General features: G+C 42.1%; 1 protein-coding gene across 14 annotated transcripts in view; it reads left to right on the forward strand.

Moving 5' to 3' along the window:
- The window catches only part of ARHGAP24 (Rho GTPase activating protein 24), a 193,144-nt gene that overhangs the window by 162,283 nt on the left and 11,042 nt on the right, over positions 1–19,819 (forward strand). For all 14 annotated transcript variants that reach the window (XM_040556727.1, XM_040556726.1, XM_040556734.1 and 11 more), the window contains one exon: positions 7,355–7,562. In XM_040556727.1, the coding sequence (XP_040412661.1) occupies positions 7,355–7,562 (208 nt within the window). The remainder of the gene's footprint in view (positions 1–7,354; positions 7,563–19,819) is intronic.

Here is a 19,819-nt window from a genome sequence, read left to right on the forward strand (position 1 = left end):
CCCTTAATGCATGACGTGTTGATTTCCCATTGATTTCCCATGAGACTGAGGTCTTAAGGTTAGTGCGTATTTTTTCAACATCACCACCCTAGCTCTGAGCTTCTCAAAGCAGAATGTGGAAATCCTCCTGCCTCCAAGGCAGATAAACGATTGTCACCATTCACATAGTTGGAGAGCCGACTCTCTGAGGCTTCATCTGGGATGTGGGTGGTGGTGTGCATAGACCCCTCTGGCTGTGAAGATAAACGTGACCAGACTGGATGGAACTGTGTTCTGAAGGTCGTGTGGGATCTGAATCCAATCCGTCAAATCTAGACAACTGTTGTGGTTATTCTGCCTCTCCTCCAGGCATTCCCAGCTATGTATATTTTAAGCGTCTCAATAAAAGTCCCTTAATTTGCAAACCATCTTATTGCAGTTAGTAGTAGAAATACTTCAATGGGAACCAAATGGGAACCAACTTTGGGAACCAAAATCAGGACATTTTCAGCCCTGATTTCAATGACATTGTTTTTGTTCACAGTGGTCATCTCTGCATCATACCAGGTTTTATTTTTCCTCATGTATAGTTTGTTTTTTAAAGTTTTGTTTTCAGTATCTGTGATTTGCTGCTGTAATAAATTTAGGAACTTCAGGGGACTGGGATGGTTAGTGGATGGAGCGGGAGTACAGGTGGTGTTTTCCTCCATCCCTACAGTGGCAGGGAGGGGTACAGAGAAGACCCAGAAAGCCCACCTGATAAACACATGGCTCAGAGGCTGGTGCCAACACAAAAATGTTGGTTTTTTTGACCATGGGGTGCTTTACTTGGCACCCGGCCTGATAGCTGCAGACGGGTCCCACCTATCTCTGAGGAGAAAATGGATCCTAGCCCAGGAGCAGGCAGGGCTCATTGAGAGGGCTTTAAACTAGGTAAGAAGGGGGACAGGGATGAAATGAGGCTCATTAGAGATGAGCCTGGGGAACAATGTCAGGGCTGGGAGAGAGGGCAATGGCCCAACTGAAGCACATCTACACTAATGCACGCAGCATGGACAACAAACAGGAGGAGCGGGAAGCCATCATGCGGCAAGCAAGCTATGACTTGGTTGCCATCACTGAAACGTGGTGGGACTACTCCCATGACTGGAGTGCTGCAATGACTGGCTATAGGCTCTTCAGAAGGGACAGGCAGCACAGAAGGGGAGGTGATGTGGCTGTCTGTATTAGAGAGTGTTTTGATGTTGTCGAACTTGAGACTGGGAATGATAAGGTTGAGTCCCTGTGGGTTAGGATCAGCGAGAAGGCCAACAAGGCAAGCATCCTGGTGGGGGTCTGTTATAGACCACCAAACCAGGATGAGGAGACGGATGAGGAGTTCTACAAGCAGCTGGCAGAAGTCATGCAATCGCCAGAACTTGTTCTTGTGGGGACTTCAACTTCCCAGACATATCCTGGAAATACAATACAGCTCAGAGGAAGCAGTCTAGGAGGTTTCTGGAGAGCGTGAAGATAGTTTCCTGATGCAGCTGGTTAGTGAGCCTACCAGGGGAGGTGCCCCGCTAGACCTTCTGTTCACAACAGAGAAAGACTGGTGGGAGATGTGGTGGTCAGGAGCGTCTTGGGCAGAGTGACCACGAACTTGTAGAGTTCTCTATTCTTGGCGAAGTCAGGAGGGGGATCAGTAAAACTGCTATCTTGGACTTCCAGAGGGCTGACTTTGAGCTGTTCAGGTCACTGGTTGGCAGAGGTCCCGTGGGAGGCAGTTCTGAAGGGCAGAGGAGGTCCAGGAAGGCTGGGCACTCTTCCAGAAGGAAATCTTAAAGACTCAGAAGCAAACTGTCCCCATGTGCCCAAAGACGAGGGCGGCGAGGAAGAAAACTGGCCTGGCTGAACAAAGAGCTGTGGCTAGAGCTTAGGAAGAAAAAGAGGGTTTGGAAGAGGGGTGGGCCACTCAGGAGGACTATAAGGATGTTGTAAGGCTGTGCAGGGACAAAATTATAAAGGCCAAAGCTCACCTGGAGCACAATCTGGCTACCGCTATTAAAGATAACAAAACAAATGTTTTTATAAATACATAAACTTGAAGAGGAAGACTAAGGAGAATCTCCATCCTTTACTGGATGGGTGGGGAAACTTAGTGACAAGAGATGAGGAAAAGGCTGAGGTGCTTAATGCCTTCTTTGCCCCGTCTTTAGCAGCAAGACCAGTTGTTCTCTGCATACCCAGTACTCTGAGCTGGTGGAAGGGGATGGGGAAGCAGAATGTGGCCCTCATAATCCACGAAGAAATGGTTGGCGACCCGCTACAGCACTTAGATGTACGCAAGTCGATGGCACTAGATAGGGATCCACCCGAGGGTACTGAGAGAACTGACGGAAGAGGTGGCCAAGCTGCTTTCCATCATTTATCAGCAGTCCCCTGGCTATCAGGGGAGGTCCCATCAACTGGTGGCTAGCAAATGTGACGCCCATCTACAAGAAGGGCCGGAGTGTGGACCTGGAAAACTATAGGCCTGTCAGTCTGACTTTGGTGCCGGGGAAGCTCATGGAGCAGATTATCTTGAGTATCATCACGCGGCACTTGCAGGGCAAGCAGGCGATCAGGCCCAGTCAACATGGGTTTATGAAAGGCAGGTCCTGCTTGACAAACCTGATCTCCTTCTGTGACAAAGTGACGTGCTTAGTGGACAAGGGAAAGGCTGTGGATGTGGTCTACCTGGATTTCAGTAAGGCTTTTGACACCGTTCCCACAGCATTCTCCTCAAGAAACTGGCTGCTCATGGCTTGGACTGGCGTACGCTTCGTTGGGTTAAAATCTGGCTGGATAGCTGGGCCCAAAGAGTCGTGGTGAATGGAGTTAAATCCAGTTGGCGGCCAGTTGCTAGTGGAGTCCCCCAGGGCTCAGTACTAGGGCCAGTTCTCTTTAATATCTTTGTCAATGATCTGGATGAGTGATCTGATCGAGTGCGCCCTCAGTAAGTTTGCAAATGACAGACACCAAGTTAGGTGCATGTGTTGATCTGCTTGAGGGTAGGAAGGCTCTGCAGGAGGACCTGGATAGGCTGACTGATGGGCTGAGGCCAACTGTATGAAGTTCGACAAGGCCAAGTGCCGGGTCCTGCACCTGGGGCACAACAACCCCAAGCAGCGCTACAGGCTGGGAGATGAGTGGCTGGAAAGCTGCCTGGCAGAGAAGGACCTGGGAGTCTTGGTTGATAGTTAGCTGAATATGAGCCAGCAGTGTGCTCAGGTGGCCAAGAAGGCCAACAGCATCCTGGCTTGCATAAGAAACAGTGTGGCCAGCAGGGCTAGGGGAGTGATTGTCCCCCTGTACTCGGCTCTGGTGAGCCGCACCTCGAGTACTGTGTTCAGTTTTGGGCCCTTGCTACAAGAAGGACATGGAGGTGCTCGAGCGAGTCCAGAGAAGGGTGACGAAGCTGGTGAGGGGTCTGGAGAACAAGTCTCACGAGGAGCGGCTGAGGGAGCTGGGGTTGTTCAGCCTGGAGAAGAGGAGGCTCAGGGCGACCTTATCGCTCTCTACAGGTACCATTAAAGGAGGCTGTAGCGAGGTGGGGGTTGGTCTATTCTCCCACGTGCCTGGTGACAGGACGAGGGGGAATGGGCTAAAGTTGCATACAGGGGAGGTTTAGGTTGGATATAGGAAGAACTTCTTTACCGAAAGGGTTGTTAGGACATTGGAATGGCTGACCAGGGAAGTTGTTGAGTCACCATCCTGGAGGTCTTAAAAGATGTTTAGATGTAGAGCTTAGTGATATGATTTAGTGGAGGACTTGTTAGTGTTTAGGTCAGAGTTTGGACAAGGGGATCTTGGAGGTCTCTTCCAACCTAGATGATTCTGTGATTCTCTAATATGCGTCTAAGTTGGTCATAACCCATTTCAAGTATGTCACCCTTTTTGTACATGAATCACTCATTACTTTCTCTATGAGTTCAAAAATACTGTGTAGCACTACTTCTGGGCATCTGAATGCTTTATGGTTTGCCAGCTGTTTTCAATATTCTACAGCTTGTGTTGGGATGCACCAGCAACTTATAACAACATGGGCATTCTTTTTTGCTCCCACTGCCAACCCCCCTTATTCTAGTGTATTTCATTATGTATTAGACATGCTTTGAAAGCCAACTCTTAAAAAAAAAAAAAAAAAAAAGACACCATCCCAAAAAATGAAGTGATGTGTTTTGACTACAGTGTCATTACTAATACTAGTTTCAAAGCAATCTGGTAGGTTTGAGAACTTAATCTTTCTTCTGCAAATGTAAACTGGTCTGCAAAATGCACGTTATTGAATGGAATGTTAGCGTGGAGAGAAGAAAGTAGAGCTAATAGGACAGAGCTTATTCATAGTAAGCGTACTGTCAGTGAGCGTGAGTTGTAATTGTATGTCATATAATTGGAATATTCATTTTTCCACTGATGAATTGAAAATTCTTGTGTTACGAGCAAGAATTGTTGAAGGAAAGCTCTGAATGTACATTCATAGGACAATATTAGAGAGAAGGGTCAAGTTCTGCACCTAAGGAGGAATAACCGCAGGGAAACACCTCCGTGGAAGAGAACCTGGGTATCCCAGGGGACAGCAGTTGGACAGAAGACAGCAGTTGGCCTGGCAGCAAGGAAGACTGACTACAGATTGGTCTGTATCAACAGGAGCAGAGACAGCAGAGGGAGGGAAGCAAACCTCATCTACTCAGCATTTGTTAGATCATATTCCAAATACTCTCTGTTCAGCCAAGGGGCCACCAAGGTGCTGGAGCTGGAGCACAAGCTGTGCGAGGACAGGCAGAGAGAGCGGTGTGTGTTTAGCCAGGAGAACGGGCGGCTTTGGGGCAGCAAAAAGGTGGCTGTCTCAGATAGTAAGAGAAAATTGTCAAGAAGATGGAGCTGGGCTTTTCTACAACAGTGGGTGGAGGGAGGGTAAGAGACCACTGGGATACACTGAACAAGATAGTTTCAGACAGGATAAAATAAGGAAAGGTGTTTCACCTCGACAGCCAAGTAGTAGAACAGGTTGCCCAGAGAGGTTGTGAACCTGGTTGTGAAGAGTTTTTGGAACTGTCACATGCCGTTTCCTTTATCTGCTTAATGAGCTGTACCACACAGGTTCAAGTGATAAAGAATCGGTGCTTAGTGAAGTTTTTTGTGTCATCCCTCTACAGAAAAAGGTTTGGATTTGTTTCAGTGGGTAGAACAGGTGCTTTTGATGGGAAAGACTTTTTTTTTTTTAAGAGTACCTCAAAGCGCCTGGATTTTAAAAAACCCTCAGAATTGTAGAGGGTCTTTCTGAATTGATTTCCCTAATGGAGCTGAGTCTTTAGATGAAGGTCTTGGGTGCAATTCCAAATGCAGAAGGGCCCTTGGAAATTCCCCGAATCACACTGATTCCTTAGCTAACTTAACATCAGATCTCCTCCTTAATTCTGCTTCATTTAGAAAGAGTCTAGAAAATGGGGGGGACTTGAGGATGTCCTCAGTGTTGACCCAGCAGCAACCCTTAACTCAGGGAAATACAGGAAGTCCAAATTCATATAATACTTCTGTGATGCCCTGGCGAGTTTGCAGGAGATGAGGAAGGTAAGTAAGAATAAGAAAAACATAGTTAATTGCCCTCTGCCAGCATGATGAAGCTGAACTTCAGGGACACAAATATTTACGTTAGTCAGTATTCTTCTAAGCTTGATTGACTCTGAAATTTCAAAAATTCCTTCTTGAATCAAAAATTTGGGGATTTTGGTTTTTGTACAACATGAAAAAAAGTTGGCTAATAAAGAGTGACTGTGTAATGTTTAGTCACTTTACCTACTGCGGTTTTTGGCATCCACATGTGTGAGTACCATGGAAATCGTTAAAATGTGCTTGCTGCTCTGCATCTCAGTATAATTTCTGGATGTGTTAGCTGGACATCATTATTCTCATATTATTCAGTTATTTCCTGTGTTAGCATAAAAATAATTGCACTTAAATGCAAGCCCCAAACCTTCAGTGTGGGTGGCTGACAGCTTGCTACCTACTTGCTGTAAACATCTCAGAGCATACACAAGCAACTTCACCACAGGGACAGGCAGGAGTTATCGTTCTTTTGTTGCAGGAAGAATTTACACATTGAAGGGTGCTCTGAGGACGCTTTGCTCTGCATCCTACCTTACTTTTTGGTTACTTACGTGTTTATGTATCAGTGATTTGTGGGTGAAAGAGGTTCTTGGGGTGAGAGGCAAAAGCTGACTGGCTCAACTGTGGGCTTTCTTTAGGAAAACCAAAACTCTGTTCTCCTTGTTGCGCGTTTCAACTGGTAGGAACTGTGTGCTCAGTGAAGGGCAGAATTTGACTTACTGCTTTTTTTTTTTTTTCTTTTTTCTTTCACTTTTTGTCATACGTAATTGCAAAAGCAGTCTTTCAAGTATAGGTAGTTATTGGTATTTAGTTTCTTATCATGGCTGCCTTAGAGCTGTTCATTGTGTTGCTATATATAGAAATTGGATTGCCTTGCTCCAGCCCCAGCTCCAATCAACAAATGGTCTCAGGGAGAACTTCCATCACAGATGATATACCTGAACATTGCTGTGATAATGCTTGTGATGGCTGGCTCTGCAGTTGGAAAGGGAGAGGTAAAACAGTTACAGAAGAGGAGTTGTATTTCCAGTGGTCCACAATGGTATCCTCAGTTTGGGGTTGAAGTTAATTTTGTTGGTAAAATTCCATGTTTTTCCAAGGGTAAAGCCAAATACTGGTTTCCTGAAGTTTGTCTGACGTGTTTTTGCCTTTCATTTCATGATCTTTTTTTTTTTTGTACACACAATTTATTGTTCCTAAAGTGATAATGCAGCTGGTAATAAATTGTAGGAGAGGTCTTTGCTTATTTTGTGAAATGCAATTAATTGTTTGGTTTAATATGAACTAAATCCTGAGTTATATTTTTAAGTCTCCTGTGTTCTATGTGTAAAGGTAATGTTTATATGTAATTGAAACTTATACAGAAACTACCTGATTTTATATGCATCAATAGGCACAAGCTAAGAAAATGGAGATGTACATCACTTTTGAATCAGAAGGTTTGTGACAGAAAATGCTATTTGTAATATTTCTCTGTGTTTTGTGCTTTTGGTCTGAAAAGTCACTTCAAATTTATTTTTTTTTCTTTTTAAAGAACGTTTTAGAGCATTGTTGTGTAATATGTCATCATCATATTTATGTGACAGCATCAGATGTGAGATGCAGCAATTTATCCTTAAGAAAGGGGTGCATTAATTGTCCATGCATTGAAGTGACCCGTAGATTGCATGGGTTGTAGTGAAAGACACAGGCTCCTTGCATGTTTTTGTGAATCGCAACCATGTTACATCTCTCTTTCATGTAGGTATTTTTGGCCAGAAGCTAGAAGACACTGTCCGATATGAAAAGCGATATGGGAACCGCCTGGCTCCTATGCTGGTGGAGCAGTGTGTGGATTTTATCCGGCAGCGGGGGCTGAAAGAAGAAGGCCTTTTTCGGCTGCCTGGGCAGGCTAATCTTGTCAAGGAGTTGCAGGATGCGTTTGACTGTGGAGAGAAGCCTTCTTTTGACAGGTAAAATCCTCCAGCTGTCCCCCACTCCCTGAAGCCTAGATAGGACACAAAGCGGTCTGCTGTTCTGGCAGACCCAAGGTGCTGTAAGACACGTGGCAGCGGCAGATAGAATGAATGCTTTTGTACTTTTTTTCTGCATGTTTTCTATTATCACTGTAACATTTTATTTTTTTTTCTGACTTTGATGTCTGATTTCAAAGCATTTCTGGAGGAGTTCCATTTATGAAATGCTGGTTACGAAATGTATCATTAATGGTTTGGCTTAATCAGAAATATCTGGATTTTCTTGATCTTGGTATAACTTGAAATGCAGTGTTGGTGCTGGGATTTAGTCAGTACCACAAAGGAAGAATTTGTCTTATCACCAATTGCAATATGTTCTGTTACCTATAAAACTGATTGGAAGGGAAGTCCAATTTTGTGTGATCTTTTATAATTTTGAGCCTCTGGCTTTAAAAACAAAGGCTGCTGTGACCATAATCGTAAACCCAAATGATTTTGAGTGTCCAGGTCCAAGATGTGTTCCAGTATTGATATAATTTTGCAAAGCTATTAAGAATTTTATGGGCCAAGAACCCAATCTTGTTCACACACCTGTAGATGGCTTCAATCTGTAAGATCAATCTTTTGGGGTAAGTTCAGCTCTCCTGACACAACCACTGCAATAGTTTGTATATTCAGAAGGTGTACAGTCAGAGAAACAGAACCAGTTGATTACGAATGCCCCAAAGCCTGTATTAAACTCCGTATTAAGAGTTAGTATGATGTTAATGAAATTCCGGTTTAGGGGATTGTAGTCCTCGATGTGTGCTGTAAGTAACACCCATAAATACACCTCCAAAATGGATTTGGGATCCTTCATTCCCATCAGGGGTCTAATCTGAATTAGGAGGAGGAAGAGGCAGGCTACGTTTATTTTGTGGGACCTTTGATAGCATTGCAAGTAACAGGAAGGAAAGCACAGCTTGATCTTTTAGTGCAAAAATATACCGTGGTATGAACCTGATTGCTGGAAAACATTTACCTCCCCTTCTTCCCTACTTCTATGAAGTAGGCAAATTTAGTATGTATGAAGGTATGTGTTTCACAGATGCACAGAAGGCAAACATCTGTAGTCTGTTTTATCTTGAATGGTTTCCTAAGTCCTGATGCTTAGTTTAGGAAATGCCAAGAATTTATAATTGTGTGGAAAAGCAAAGTGATTTTCTTCATACGAGTTTTATTAATTCCTCATCAGAAGGTGAGAGTTAGGATGACTGACCAGAAAACAGTTTTATGGAGCTGGAAGACTCTGGGAAGTGATAGTCTTACCTGGTAAACATTTGAAGCATGCTTACAGACTGTTCAAATATAGCCTAACTTACCTAAAAACGAGTAGAAAATTACAGTAGTCGGGAACCCCCTGGGTATCTTTTCCTTTGACATTTAGCTAAATATTGCATGATAAATATCATGTCCTGGCACAATCTCTACCAAAGGTACAAGTGGGCAAATGCTATGGGCAAATGAAACCAAAGGTTATTTTTTCAATGCCTTTAAGCCAAATGATTGTGGAGGAAATGCATAAGAAGCAGACTGCCCCCAAGCCCCAGGAAGATGATGTACTGAACACCCCACTGAGATGTACAGCTTGAAAGAGGTGCATTAAGTTCTATCTATTCAAGCAAATGAGACCAGAGATGAGCTGCTTAAATTATTCTTGCAAAGTCATTTAACAGTGTCTGTAGCACACACTAATGAGACCCAGAACAGGCATGCTAGTTGAGCTTTAGCAGATGAAATGGAGAAGAGATTTTAAATGCCAGTGCTGTGAAGTAAGCACATGATCTCCACTACAGCAAAAAGAAACATGAGCAGGAGTTAGCTATCAGTCTTTGGTACTGCAGTTCTGCTTCTGAAGCTGAGAATTTATAGAAGACCAGCTTCGTATCCCTGTGTGTCCTTTTTCAAAGGGTCCTTTTTCTGGTTACTTTTTCACATTTGAATTTGGAGGTAATGTGTGACTTTGCTGTAGCAAATGGACCAGAAGGCAGGCAGATTTAATCACTGCTCTCACCTCTGCCATTGGGCATCTACTTTTTTCCTACAATCTTTTGTTTCATTTGTATGCTTTGGAGTTCATTTCACAATGTTGAAAGAACACCTACATATTACCTTGGTTTGGGTAGCCTTTCTTTTCCTTGTGCTGAAGAGCAGCATGTTCTCCGGGTTTGATGGAATTGATATGGCAAGCTGAGCTCCTGGAAAGCGGCCACAGTCTGAAAAGTTGCTGTAGAGAAAAGAATGTATGTTAGGGGAGGGGGGCTGTGCTTAGTTTTTGTCATGGAGTTCAAAATCCACTGGGTTATTCTGTAATTATCTATTTGTAGTCATCAGTCTGGTAGTGCAAAATCTCCTGGTTTGTGTTTATTAATTTACATTCCCTCCTTCTCATACATCAGTAGTAATAATGATTTAGCATTTAGAGCTTAGCTGACAGTTTTGTTGATGGGACAAGAAAACACAATGGAATCCAGGTCATGCTTCCATAGCAGTGCCGGGTCACCAGCTCGGACTGGGAGAAAGACTAGCTGTTGTCATTGGGGCTGGAAGTAATACAAAGAGCTGATGTTTGAGTAGTTTGCCATTTTTCATAGTGACATTTTTTTCTGCATGTAAGTACATGTAAGTGAAACAAGACTTCAGAATAAATGAAGTCACCGGAAATGCGTAGGTATGCAGGTGTATGGGTTTATGTGAGAAATTAGATTATTAAATAACCTTCTTATGCTTTGTTAGCTAATTCTGTACAATTCATAACTTGCAGAAACAAAGGAAAAGAAAGGTAAGGTTTTACAGCTGTAATTAGTACTCTTTTAAAATTAAATCTCTATTTTTGGGAGATGGAGTACAGTTGCACAGATGTCTTTTTTTTGCGCAGTGGCCTGAGCTTAGCTGCTGTCCACGGTTCTGTGGATACACTGCCTTTATCCCCTCCTGTGTTCCTGTCCGTGCCTGTTTGACAAAGACAAATGAAAGCAAACAGAAAGAGTGCGGTGCATTTTAAGGAAGCAAACTAGTCTTGCTCAGAGGTTAAAAAAATTCCAGCCATGTTTTGTAAACATGAGACACATTTGACAAATTGTAGCTCCCATGAGTTAGCAGCTGGATGTGCTGTTGCTGAAGTCAGTTACAAAAATGTAGTGAATCCAGGACAATTCAGAAAATAACAAAAAATCTTCACATATGAATTTGAGCTTGATCTTATTTTATAGGTCGATAAAACATTGCTTAAGAATTGTGAGCTTTCTGTACACAATTCAGTGAGAGTGCAACCAATATTTGAGTTTTCTTAAACTTGCAAAATGACAAAACCCGGTATCCAATCAGAAACATCCAACATCCCACCTGCTATGAAAACTGGCACATCAGCATTTACATTTCTTGTGGTCTTGCAAAGGGGAGGTAAAGTTGCAAAAGCAGAAAAATGCTGATGCCTTTTGTATGAAGGGAAAAAAAAGAATAATGAAAAGTGTATGATAGTTTAAAAAAAATCAAATAATATCCCACTCTGTATGTATGTATTATATGCACATCCTATATCTGCTTTGAGGAACTAGCACTGCAATTAGTTAATCACGTGTGCTCACTACTATTTGAAATATCTCTGGTATTTGCCATCTCTGTGTAGAATTGTCCCCTCCAGGGAATCCATTTTGCTTGCCTTTGGGGTAGGTTTCTTTCTGCTTGTGTGGCTTACATTTTAAATTTGAAGTCTCTCAGCTGCATTACAAATCACACGTTTGTAAAGATACAAAGTGGATTATGACTATTTGTTCTGTAAATTAGCATAGGAAATATGGCACTGCATAAGGAAAATAGCAATAAGGGTTCATTTTGCAATTTTTACACATAAAATTTGATTATTCTTTTTATATTATCTCTTTCCATCTACTGTTCATCACAATTGTTGCCAGAAGACATGAGAATTATGATTTCTCAGGGAGAAAAAAATATTTGAAGTGTCACTGAAACAGATATTAATACTTACGTGACTGATCTATGTATGTGGCTTGGAATTTCAAACTGTTATCATTGATATATATAGCCCAGTAGTTTGCTTGGCTTTAGAATTGCATTGTTTACCTGCCTGCGTTTTGAGTATGCACAAGAGAAAAGGCAAGCACACACTTGCACATTTAGCAAAACAAAATCCCTTTTACATTCTCTCATGTGTATAGATTCCTTTAAAAGAGAAGGCAGTAGGTGATAGGACAAAATATTCTTTGTTGCTCTAGTCACCGTAGCTATCAGCTGAGAAAAGGATATGTAAGTGGCAGGATGTGATGGCTGGCAAATATTAGCCATTATTCACCACAGTCAAACAATCCAGAGCATGGAACTAGGTGTGTCCCTGCGCATTTAATTGCTGGGATTGTCAAAGAAAAATAGGTGAATGATGAGGATGGTACGAGGTAATATCCTCGGTGTCAGAAGGACCACATGCCCAAGTCAATATACAGAGAACAGCACAGTCTACCAATTGTTCTTGCATCCTCCCTCAGCAAGGGCATATTCAAAGCATACCATAAATTACTTTCAACTCCAAATCGACCTGACTGAATGATTTTAGGGAGGATTCCTCTCCACTGGCTACATCTGCACATATCCTGAAGCCATGAAAAGCGCATGTATTTGAGGGAAGACAGCGAAGGCACAGTCTCCCTGAGCATGCTCAGACAGCACGGCAATCATTTAGGGCTTCTGAGATGTTTGCTTCTAGGACTAAAGCAGCCCCCCTGCGTAGCAAGGCACAAGCGGTGGGCACAAGAACACCGACCTCATGTACAGCAGGGCATGGGCACCCCCTCACTGGCTGTGTAGTGTGAGGGGTAATGGGGACACTCAGCCCTCCAGACCTGGTGTAAAATTACAGTGCTGATGCAAAAGAGAGAAAGCAGTGTGCCAGTTCTAGATTCAAGACTTCTCTGAACAGTGGACATGGGGACAGCATTTTCCAAATTGCTGAAGGCAAATTTGATAAGGACAGCTGATTGTATTTTAAAACTGTTGAGCAGACAAGGGAGACTCTGAAGAAAGTACAGCTATAAAGAAATACTCTGGTCCCTGGTGGAGTAATTATGATGTGTTATGTATATCTTTTCTGAATCAAGGTACAACAATTGAATGAAAAGCCTGGCAAAACAAATGTTTTTGTAGCATGGAAGTTATTGTGCTTTCCAGAAAACCTTACTTTTTTAGTCCTCAGGCAGTCATCTATGAAGGTCCTCCACGGTTTTAGGGCTTAGCAGTTCCCAGGAAAGCTGTCAGAGTTTTAGAAGGCGAGTGTATACGACATTTAAGAGCATAATACTGAAATATTTTTATCTTTTTGTTCTTTGTTATTGTTAGTATTATTGTAGTATATGGAAAGATGTTTGGAAGAGAACAAGACAAACCTTTGTTTGTTGTTCCTTTAACTATCATTAAGGCATTCCTTGCTGCTAGGCAGCATCCCCCCCCAACCCCAGCAGAGGTCTGCGATGCAGAGGAAAGGACCACTCTTCTAGGCACTGCACAGGCCGTGGTGCTTAGTAATCTGTCTAGGAGGCCAGCCTAATTCCCTTTACAGTCTCATGCAATGGGAGCTGTCTTTTTGGGGGTGCAGTGTGCACTGGCACTGTGAGTGCTACAGGTAGACATGGACTTGGATATCACTAGTTAAGAATTTTCTTCATTTTCCAAATACAATCCTCTATGTAAGAAGTTGTTCAGAAACAGTTCCCCACAAGAATGGGGCTTTATTTCTTTCCTAGGGGAAAAGCACAGTAATCCCTACACAAAGCACTTATGTGAAATGAAGTTTTTACTAGAAAGCCAGTTCCTGCCAACACAAATGGCCTTGGGCTTGTGTAAATTCCCATCCGTTTGTGCCTGTGGTGTTCCAGGCTTCCTTCCCTGATCCTCACAAATGACACCCTGCTCATCACTTGTGCATCTGGAGCCACTTCCAAGTCTGTTCTAACCCCGGCCCTCTTCCTACCCAGCTAGCAGAAATTACCTCCGCATATGGCATGAGTTGAGAGACCTAATCTAGCAATTAAATACACGTTAACAAAGATATTCTAGTGTGATGCAAGGGTCATTAAATCAGTTTAATTGGTGTCCTGCTGTAGGAGTGTGTGGTTTTGGTTATTGGCAGTGAGCAAGAATTTGTAGTTGCTTTGCATGAATTTCAGTTTAAGAAATGGAGTTGCTCCTTAAACTTTGTGAAGACTTCTGCTTTTCACTTGTTGCTGTGGGGCTGTAATTTAAGAAGGTAAGAAAAGGCATTTTCCACTACCAATGGCAAGTTTTTAAGAAAGGATGACATTTTGTAAGCATGTGGAGTGTTTTAGACCATCCTTATGTAATAAGGCTTGCCAGATTTGTGGCTTTCTCTTCCAATAAACAAGAAGAGGTAGTTTACTTGTGGGGTTTACCCAGTTTTATATATTTGTAGAATGCCTGCAAAATCTCTGCAGAAACGTACCAGCCTTTTTGAACAACCTAGCAATGATTAGATATTTGGCAGCACGTTGGCTGGAGGCAGCTAATTGTTTCCTGATAGGAACCCATCTGTTTTTCAGGCCTCAGAAAGCACCCACCACCTCTTTTTAATGATCTATATTTTGTGAGTAATTTTTTATGTCCTTCCACAAAGTCTGTCTCTTTCTGTCCTAAATTGCTGTCTTCATTGCTCTTCTTGAAGCATCAGGCTTTAGAATGAATTGGCTCCTGTTATAACTCCTGAAGTGGATGTCTAACTTGGAAATAGTCTGTCAATCTTTAGTATTCCTTGCAGTGCTTGCTCTTGTGAATGGGTCCTTGGGAGGTAGCATGGATTCTCAAACTTAGCATAAGGACAAAAGAGCAGAATGTGTGTGTCTGTTTTTTTTCTGTCTCAATAGAAGATTAAGAAAAGAGATCAGTAGACATGATGATATTTGCAGATCCCTTCCAACTGAACTATTCTAAATAAATCCTACCTGCTAAGCTGAAACACGAGAAATTCTGATTATATATCAGGATTCTTTTTTTTTTTTTTTTCCTCCAGCAAGAGTGTGACCAGACAGTGAAAGAGGCGCTCAGAGAGTTTTTACAGTCCCCATCCTTGGAGATACTCAGAAGTCAAGTAGATGAGGCACTAAGCAACCTGCCATAACTGGTCTTGTTTTGAGCAGGGGTTGGACTAGATGACCTCTGGATGTCCTTTCCAACCTAAATAATTTGGGTGATTCTATGAAGTTTACTTAAAGTAGAGTCAGGCTCTTGTGGCAGCAAGGAGAGGAGAACAGAGCTCAGGGCCTAAGATGGTAAAGGCTTTGATGCATGTTTCACAAGTTGTAGGCAAGATTTCAGCTGGCACTTAGATTACACACTGTACTGCTTGTACTGTATGTACATTATACAGGAAAGTGAAGGTATCTACACAAGGGGACAAAAATTGCACAGGGTGTTCAACCAATAATGTTATGCATTGACCTGACCTTTGCATTTCTGGCCCAAAGCCTGACTCCAACAACAGTTGCATCGCTCCTGAGTCACCTTAACATTACTGAACACAGGCTTTGCCTGGCCATCCTGTGAGTGCTGGTTCCTCAGCAGTAGCAGTGCGCTCATTCTCTCAATAAAGAGTTATTCATGTTTGTAATACTCCTTGATGCTGCTCACTTGCAGTATTTCAGCACTGGTTTATCATGGACTCTAGCATTATGTGCAGTCTGCAGACTGGCAGCCAGTTGCAAACTCATCCTCCCGTGTCAGGAAGACATCTACACTGGTCCAGGAGAGCTTCTCTACAAGACCTGAATGCAGCTAAGCAGGGACACAGCCACCAAGGGTTGGGATGGGTTCAGGATATGTTGGTGACAGAGTCTCTGTTTGCAAGACTAAGATCTGTGACATATTATAAGGACAGAGATGCAATTCCAGTAATTCAGGGATGTACTGATACACAAACTGTTCGTACTGTTCTCCTTCATTTTATTACCAGAACTCCTGAATTTAATTAGAGCCTCACAGCTTGTTGTTTCCCACTGTTTGTTCTTTATGCAAACTGTATATGTGTCATCGTGGTCCAGAGCTATTTTTGGTGTAGCATTTATCTTTTTGTAATGTGACCCTGCCCTATTTCCTCTCTGAAAGTTTACGAGGAGCTTGTTGGCTTTGTGCTCTGAAGCACTGACTCCAGCTCTCTGAACATGCTGTGCGCTTGTCCGAGAGTGAGGGTTGTGCGGGGATTTCTGGTGACCTGCTGGGCTTCAGCAATTTTGTTTATGGTGGAGAGGGTGAAAATCCCCAGGCAGTGTAATCCGTCTGACAACCACTTCCACAGCGTCTGTGGTATCACAAAGGCAAACGCTGTCAAAACAGCACTGCCATGAGGGATACATACCAATGGCAAAGTCTGGACGAATGGCGCTTCGAAGACGTGTCTCCTGATGACTACAGGGAGGCTGTGGTGCGTGTGCATCTGTAATGCCTTTGCATGGACAGTGCTGGGGTGGGGGATGCTCCTTCGAAAGCATCAACAGTAAAGCAGTATTAACATTTTAGTGGGTAAGTAATCTTTCTCAGCCTAGCACAAGATGCTGAAATAGACTGTTTCTCAGCTTGCTGCTGCTTTTTGTGTTGCATTCCATTTTCAACTTTGTGCTTTGTCATTCCCATTTCAAGGTTGTAATCATTCATTCTGCACTTGGAAAAGTTTGCCTCAATTAATGGGGATTGTTCCAATTTAGAATAAGGAGGATTTTCTGCTGGAACTGACATTCTGTACTTCAAAACTTGTTAATAAATACTTTTAATCATGTTAATTATGAATGTGTAATCATTAAACATTTTGATATTACGATGTCACGCTGCAAAAGAAGTGTCAAGATAGGTATAATTATTAAGTGTCTGTAGCTGTAATGGTTCTAGGATGTAAGCAAGGCCAAGACTGAAGAGGGCAATACTGTCTTTTCTTAAACTGATCAGTTGTAGCTGGAAAAAGTCCCTGAGGAAAAGGCCCTGCACAGGCCCTGAAAAGATCCATGGACTACTGATTACACAAATGTCCTCAAGGCAGGTATGTGGCTGACTTAGACTGTGGATACAACATACGGTGCTGTAAACAGGAAATGGAAATAAGTGCTCCTGATCCTCAAGAGAGCTTGGAGTTGAAAACTCCTTTGAAACTCACAGCTGTCCTCTGTGGATGAAGTTGGCTTGAGGGTATTTGTGGGTTGAAACACCTAAAAACCGGATGGATTCAAGCTGTAGTCTGATGTTTTTAAGTTTACCTCTGCATTTTAAAACAGTGGGTGAAAAACTAATACTAGATTGCAAGGTCTAAACATACTGAAACTATACGAAATGCTCTTCTAGTTGCATTATTTGACATTTTTATATCAATATGTAACAATGAAAGAAGAAAGTTGCTTGCTTCTAACTACCACTTAAATAGAATTTAAAAAATCGAGCTCTTTTAAAAAGATTCACAGGCAGTATGTGTGTATACATATGTGTTTGTTTATACTGCCAACATATGCATGGTAATTTCTGTATGGATAGATTAAGTCCCAAGCAGTGCTTCAGTACAGTTCAGGGGAAAATCTAAACCATTTAGATCATCTTATTTTGTAATCGCACCATCCTGTGGCAGTCCGCGGTATTGCCATAGCGTTCTGTCAGTATAAGGCCAGCATTAATTTTAAAAATCGCAAATATGTCCCCGTCTGCTAAACTGGGACCTGGGTTTCTTACCCCAGCTCAGAAAGCACCTTGCTGTAGACTCAGATACAGCGAGTATTTCAGGACATTAGTTTGAGTATACAAGTCTTCCTATTATTTTTTTTCTTCTCTCCTTGGCATCCTGCCTTTCCATTTCTCTCTCAGTTCCCCTGCAGGAGAGCCTAAGTTTTTAGTGCACAACTGAGCCCAGAGCATTACTCTGCCAGTACTGAATACTGAAACATGAAAGTTCATAAACTGCACAGTGTTGGGCTGCTTTTCTTGTTGTTTCCCACACCACCCCTTTTTTTCCCCCCCATCAGCTGTGCCCTCAAGGAGCAAGTATTTTACTTCACACTAAGGGACTGGTGTGGAAATTATACTTAGGTACTACCCAAAGCATGGTTCTGGCAACAGAAAGAAGATGCTGTTGCTTCTTCTGGGAGACCTATGGATCAGTTTTTGATAGTTCTTTGGTAATTTTTCTCACTCTATCTGTTTGAATCTTGTATTTTCAAAGGACCTCTGTAGTTTAATGCAAATAATCCCTGGAAAGATATGATTCAGCTCTTCAGCAAGGCCTGGGAAGTTACCCTGTTTGCTAAAGATAATAATAAGAAGAATCTTGAGAAAGACCAAAAATGCAGAGCAATTGGAGTTCAATTCTTCGCAGATTCACAGCCTGTGTTCCCTTCCCTTTCATGGTGCAGTGTAGGGCACTGTATTGAAGCTGCCAGTTCTCATCTGCTCTCTGCAACTGCCGCTCTCCTTCACAGTCTGAATAGCAAATGTATTTCCCTCTGTACTTGCTTTTTGCTTTCCTGATACACCAACAAACTTAGGAAACTCAAGAGCTCTATGGATGATCTGCATCTTGGGCAAGGATGAATAGTGACAACTGCTGGGACATGCGTGCCATGTGTGTGCTCTGAACACCAGGACTAAAAGCAACAAAAAGACATGTAAGCAAGTACCTGAGAGGAGAAAAGGATCTGTGTTTTAAGACTCCGGGCTGTGTGGTTGATAATGAGTTTTGCTTGTCAAGATGTCAAGAAGAGGTTTTTAGTTTGCATCTGGACTGGGGAAAGGTACAAGGCAAAGGATAAATGCCAAATCTGAGCTAGCATTTGAAATCTCATAAAATAGTTCAGCTATATCTAATTTTGTGTATAATACTGTTTCTTACACATTTGATATGCATCCAAGGAGGGCGAATAACAGAGGATTCTCAGTTTAGATCCACGCCTGGCTAGGCCTGCAGTCCTGGGTTGCAACCTAGGGATTAGAATTTGCACCTTCTTTAAAAAATGCAGATTTGAGTTAATGCTTTGTTTATAATTTTTCTCAAGAAAGCACTTTGATACATGTTTTGGAATTTTGGCTAGCAATTTTTCATGGTTGAAATAGCATTGTTTTCTGGGAATTTATTTCTTGCGGGTGGTGGTGGTAGTTAACATTTACATGTATACAGTGCTTATCACTGCTCTTCTTCGGTTTTGACTTAGATTGCACATACCATAGCATGTTAATCTAAGGTTGTTCCCATCATTGTTGTTAAGATTTAACTTAGTAAAAGCCATTCTAGTTTTAATAGAGATCATTCCCAAATAAGCTTTGCTAGAGGTATGTTAATCATTAAGTGCATCAAATACCAGTGGTTCCCTCTGTGAGACTGCAAATGTTAAAAAGTTCTAAGTATGGAGTCCTCAAAGAAAAAAAGAAAATATACAGTGATGTGCATCATAGAAATGTCTGTGCATTACTTATTTCTTATGAATGAAGGCAGCGTAATTCAGTATCTGTTTTTCAAACTCTTCAGAAGTCAGAGGGAAGGGTATCAGCTTGCAGTACAACTTCTTACCTGAACCAGGAAAAGCATGTAGAACATTCCAGTAAGGAAGGATTTTAAGAAATGCCCGAGTAGTTAAATTCAGAGGAGTTGGAATTAACAAAAGAGAGATTTCTTCACGCAAATTCGTATTTTTTTATCTATTTCTATACTTTTATTTTCACAGAAGCACTCCTAAGTTACCCCGATGTTATCTTACATGCTATGGAAAGATTTAAGGAAGTTTTATTGCATACCTAACCTGTGGTTTTGTTCTTTGTCCTGTCTTCTTACTTTTAGCACACCTGCTAATGAGTCTAGAATGCTACTAGATATATCCAAAAAGAACTTAAATTTCCATAAATGGAATTGCAACAAAGCATATGTTATATCAGCTCTTTGACCCTCAGCCTCTTTGACCCTAAAATGTTACCTGCTGTTCTAGCATTCAGACATGTTCTGAATTTGAGCAACATGCAGTGGTTTGTCTTATTCTGTACAGGATGGAGCTAAAATTCATTTCTTGAGGATTTACCATTGTGTGTGCAGAGCATATCCTTGTTTTCTGTTTCTCTTCTGGTACAGCTGAAAGGCAGAGTAGTCTTTTTGTGGGAGCCCACAGGAAGAAAACGCATGCCAGGAAAAGACCTGTAATTCAGATGAAGTTTGGACTGAACACATAGAATATATGGTC

The sequence above is a fragment of the Cygnus olor genome, chromosome 4 (genome assembly GCF_009769625.2).
Source record: "Cygnus olor isolate bCygOlo1 chromosome 4, bCygOlo1.pri.v2, whole genome shotgun sequence".
In the NCBI taxonomy this organism is placed as follows: domain Eukaryota; kingdom Metazoa; phylum Chordata; class Aves; order Anseriformes; family Anatidae; genus Cygnus; species Cygnus olor.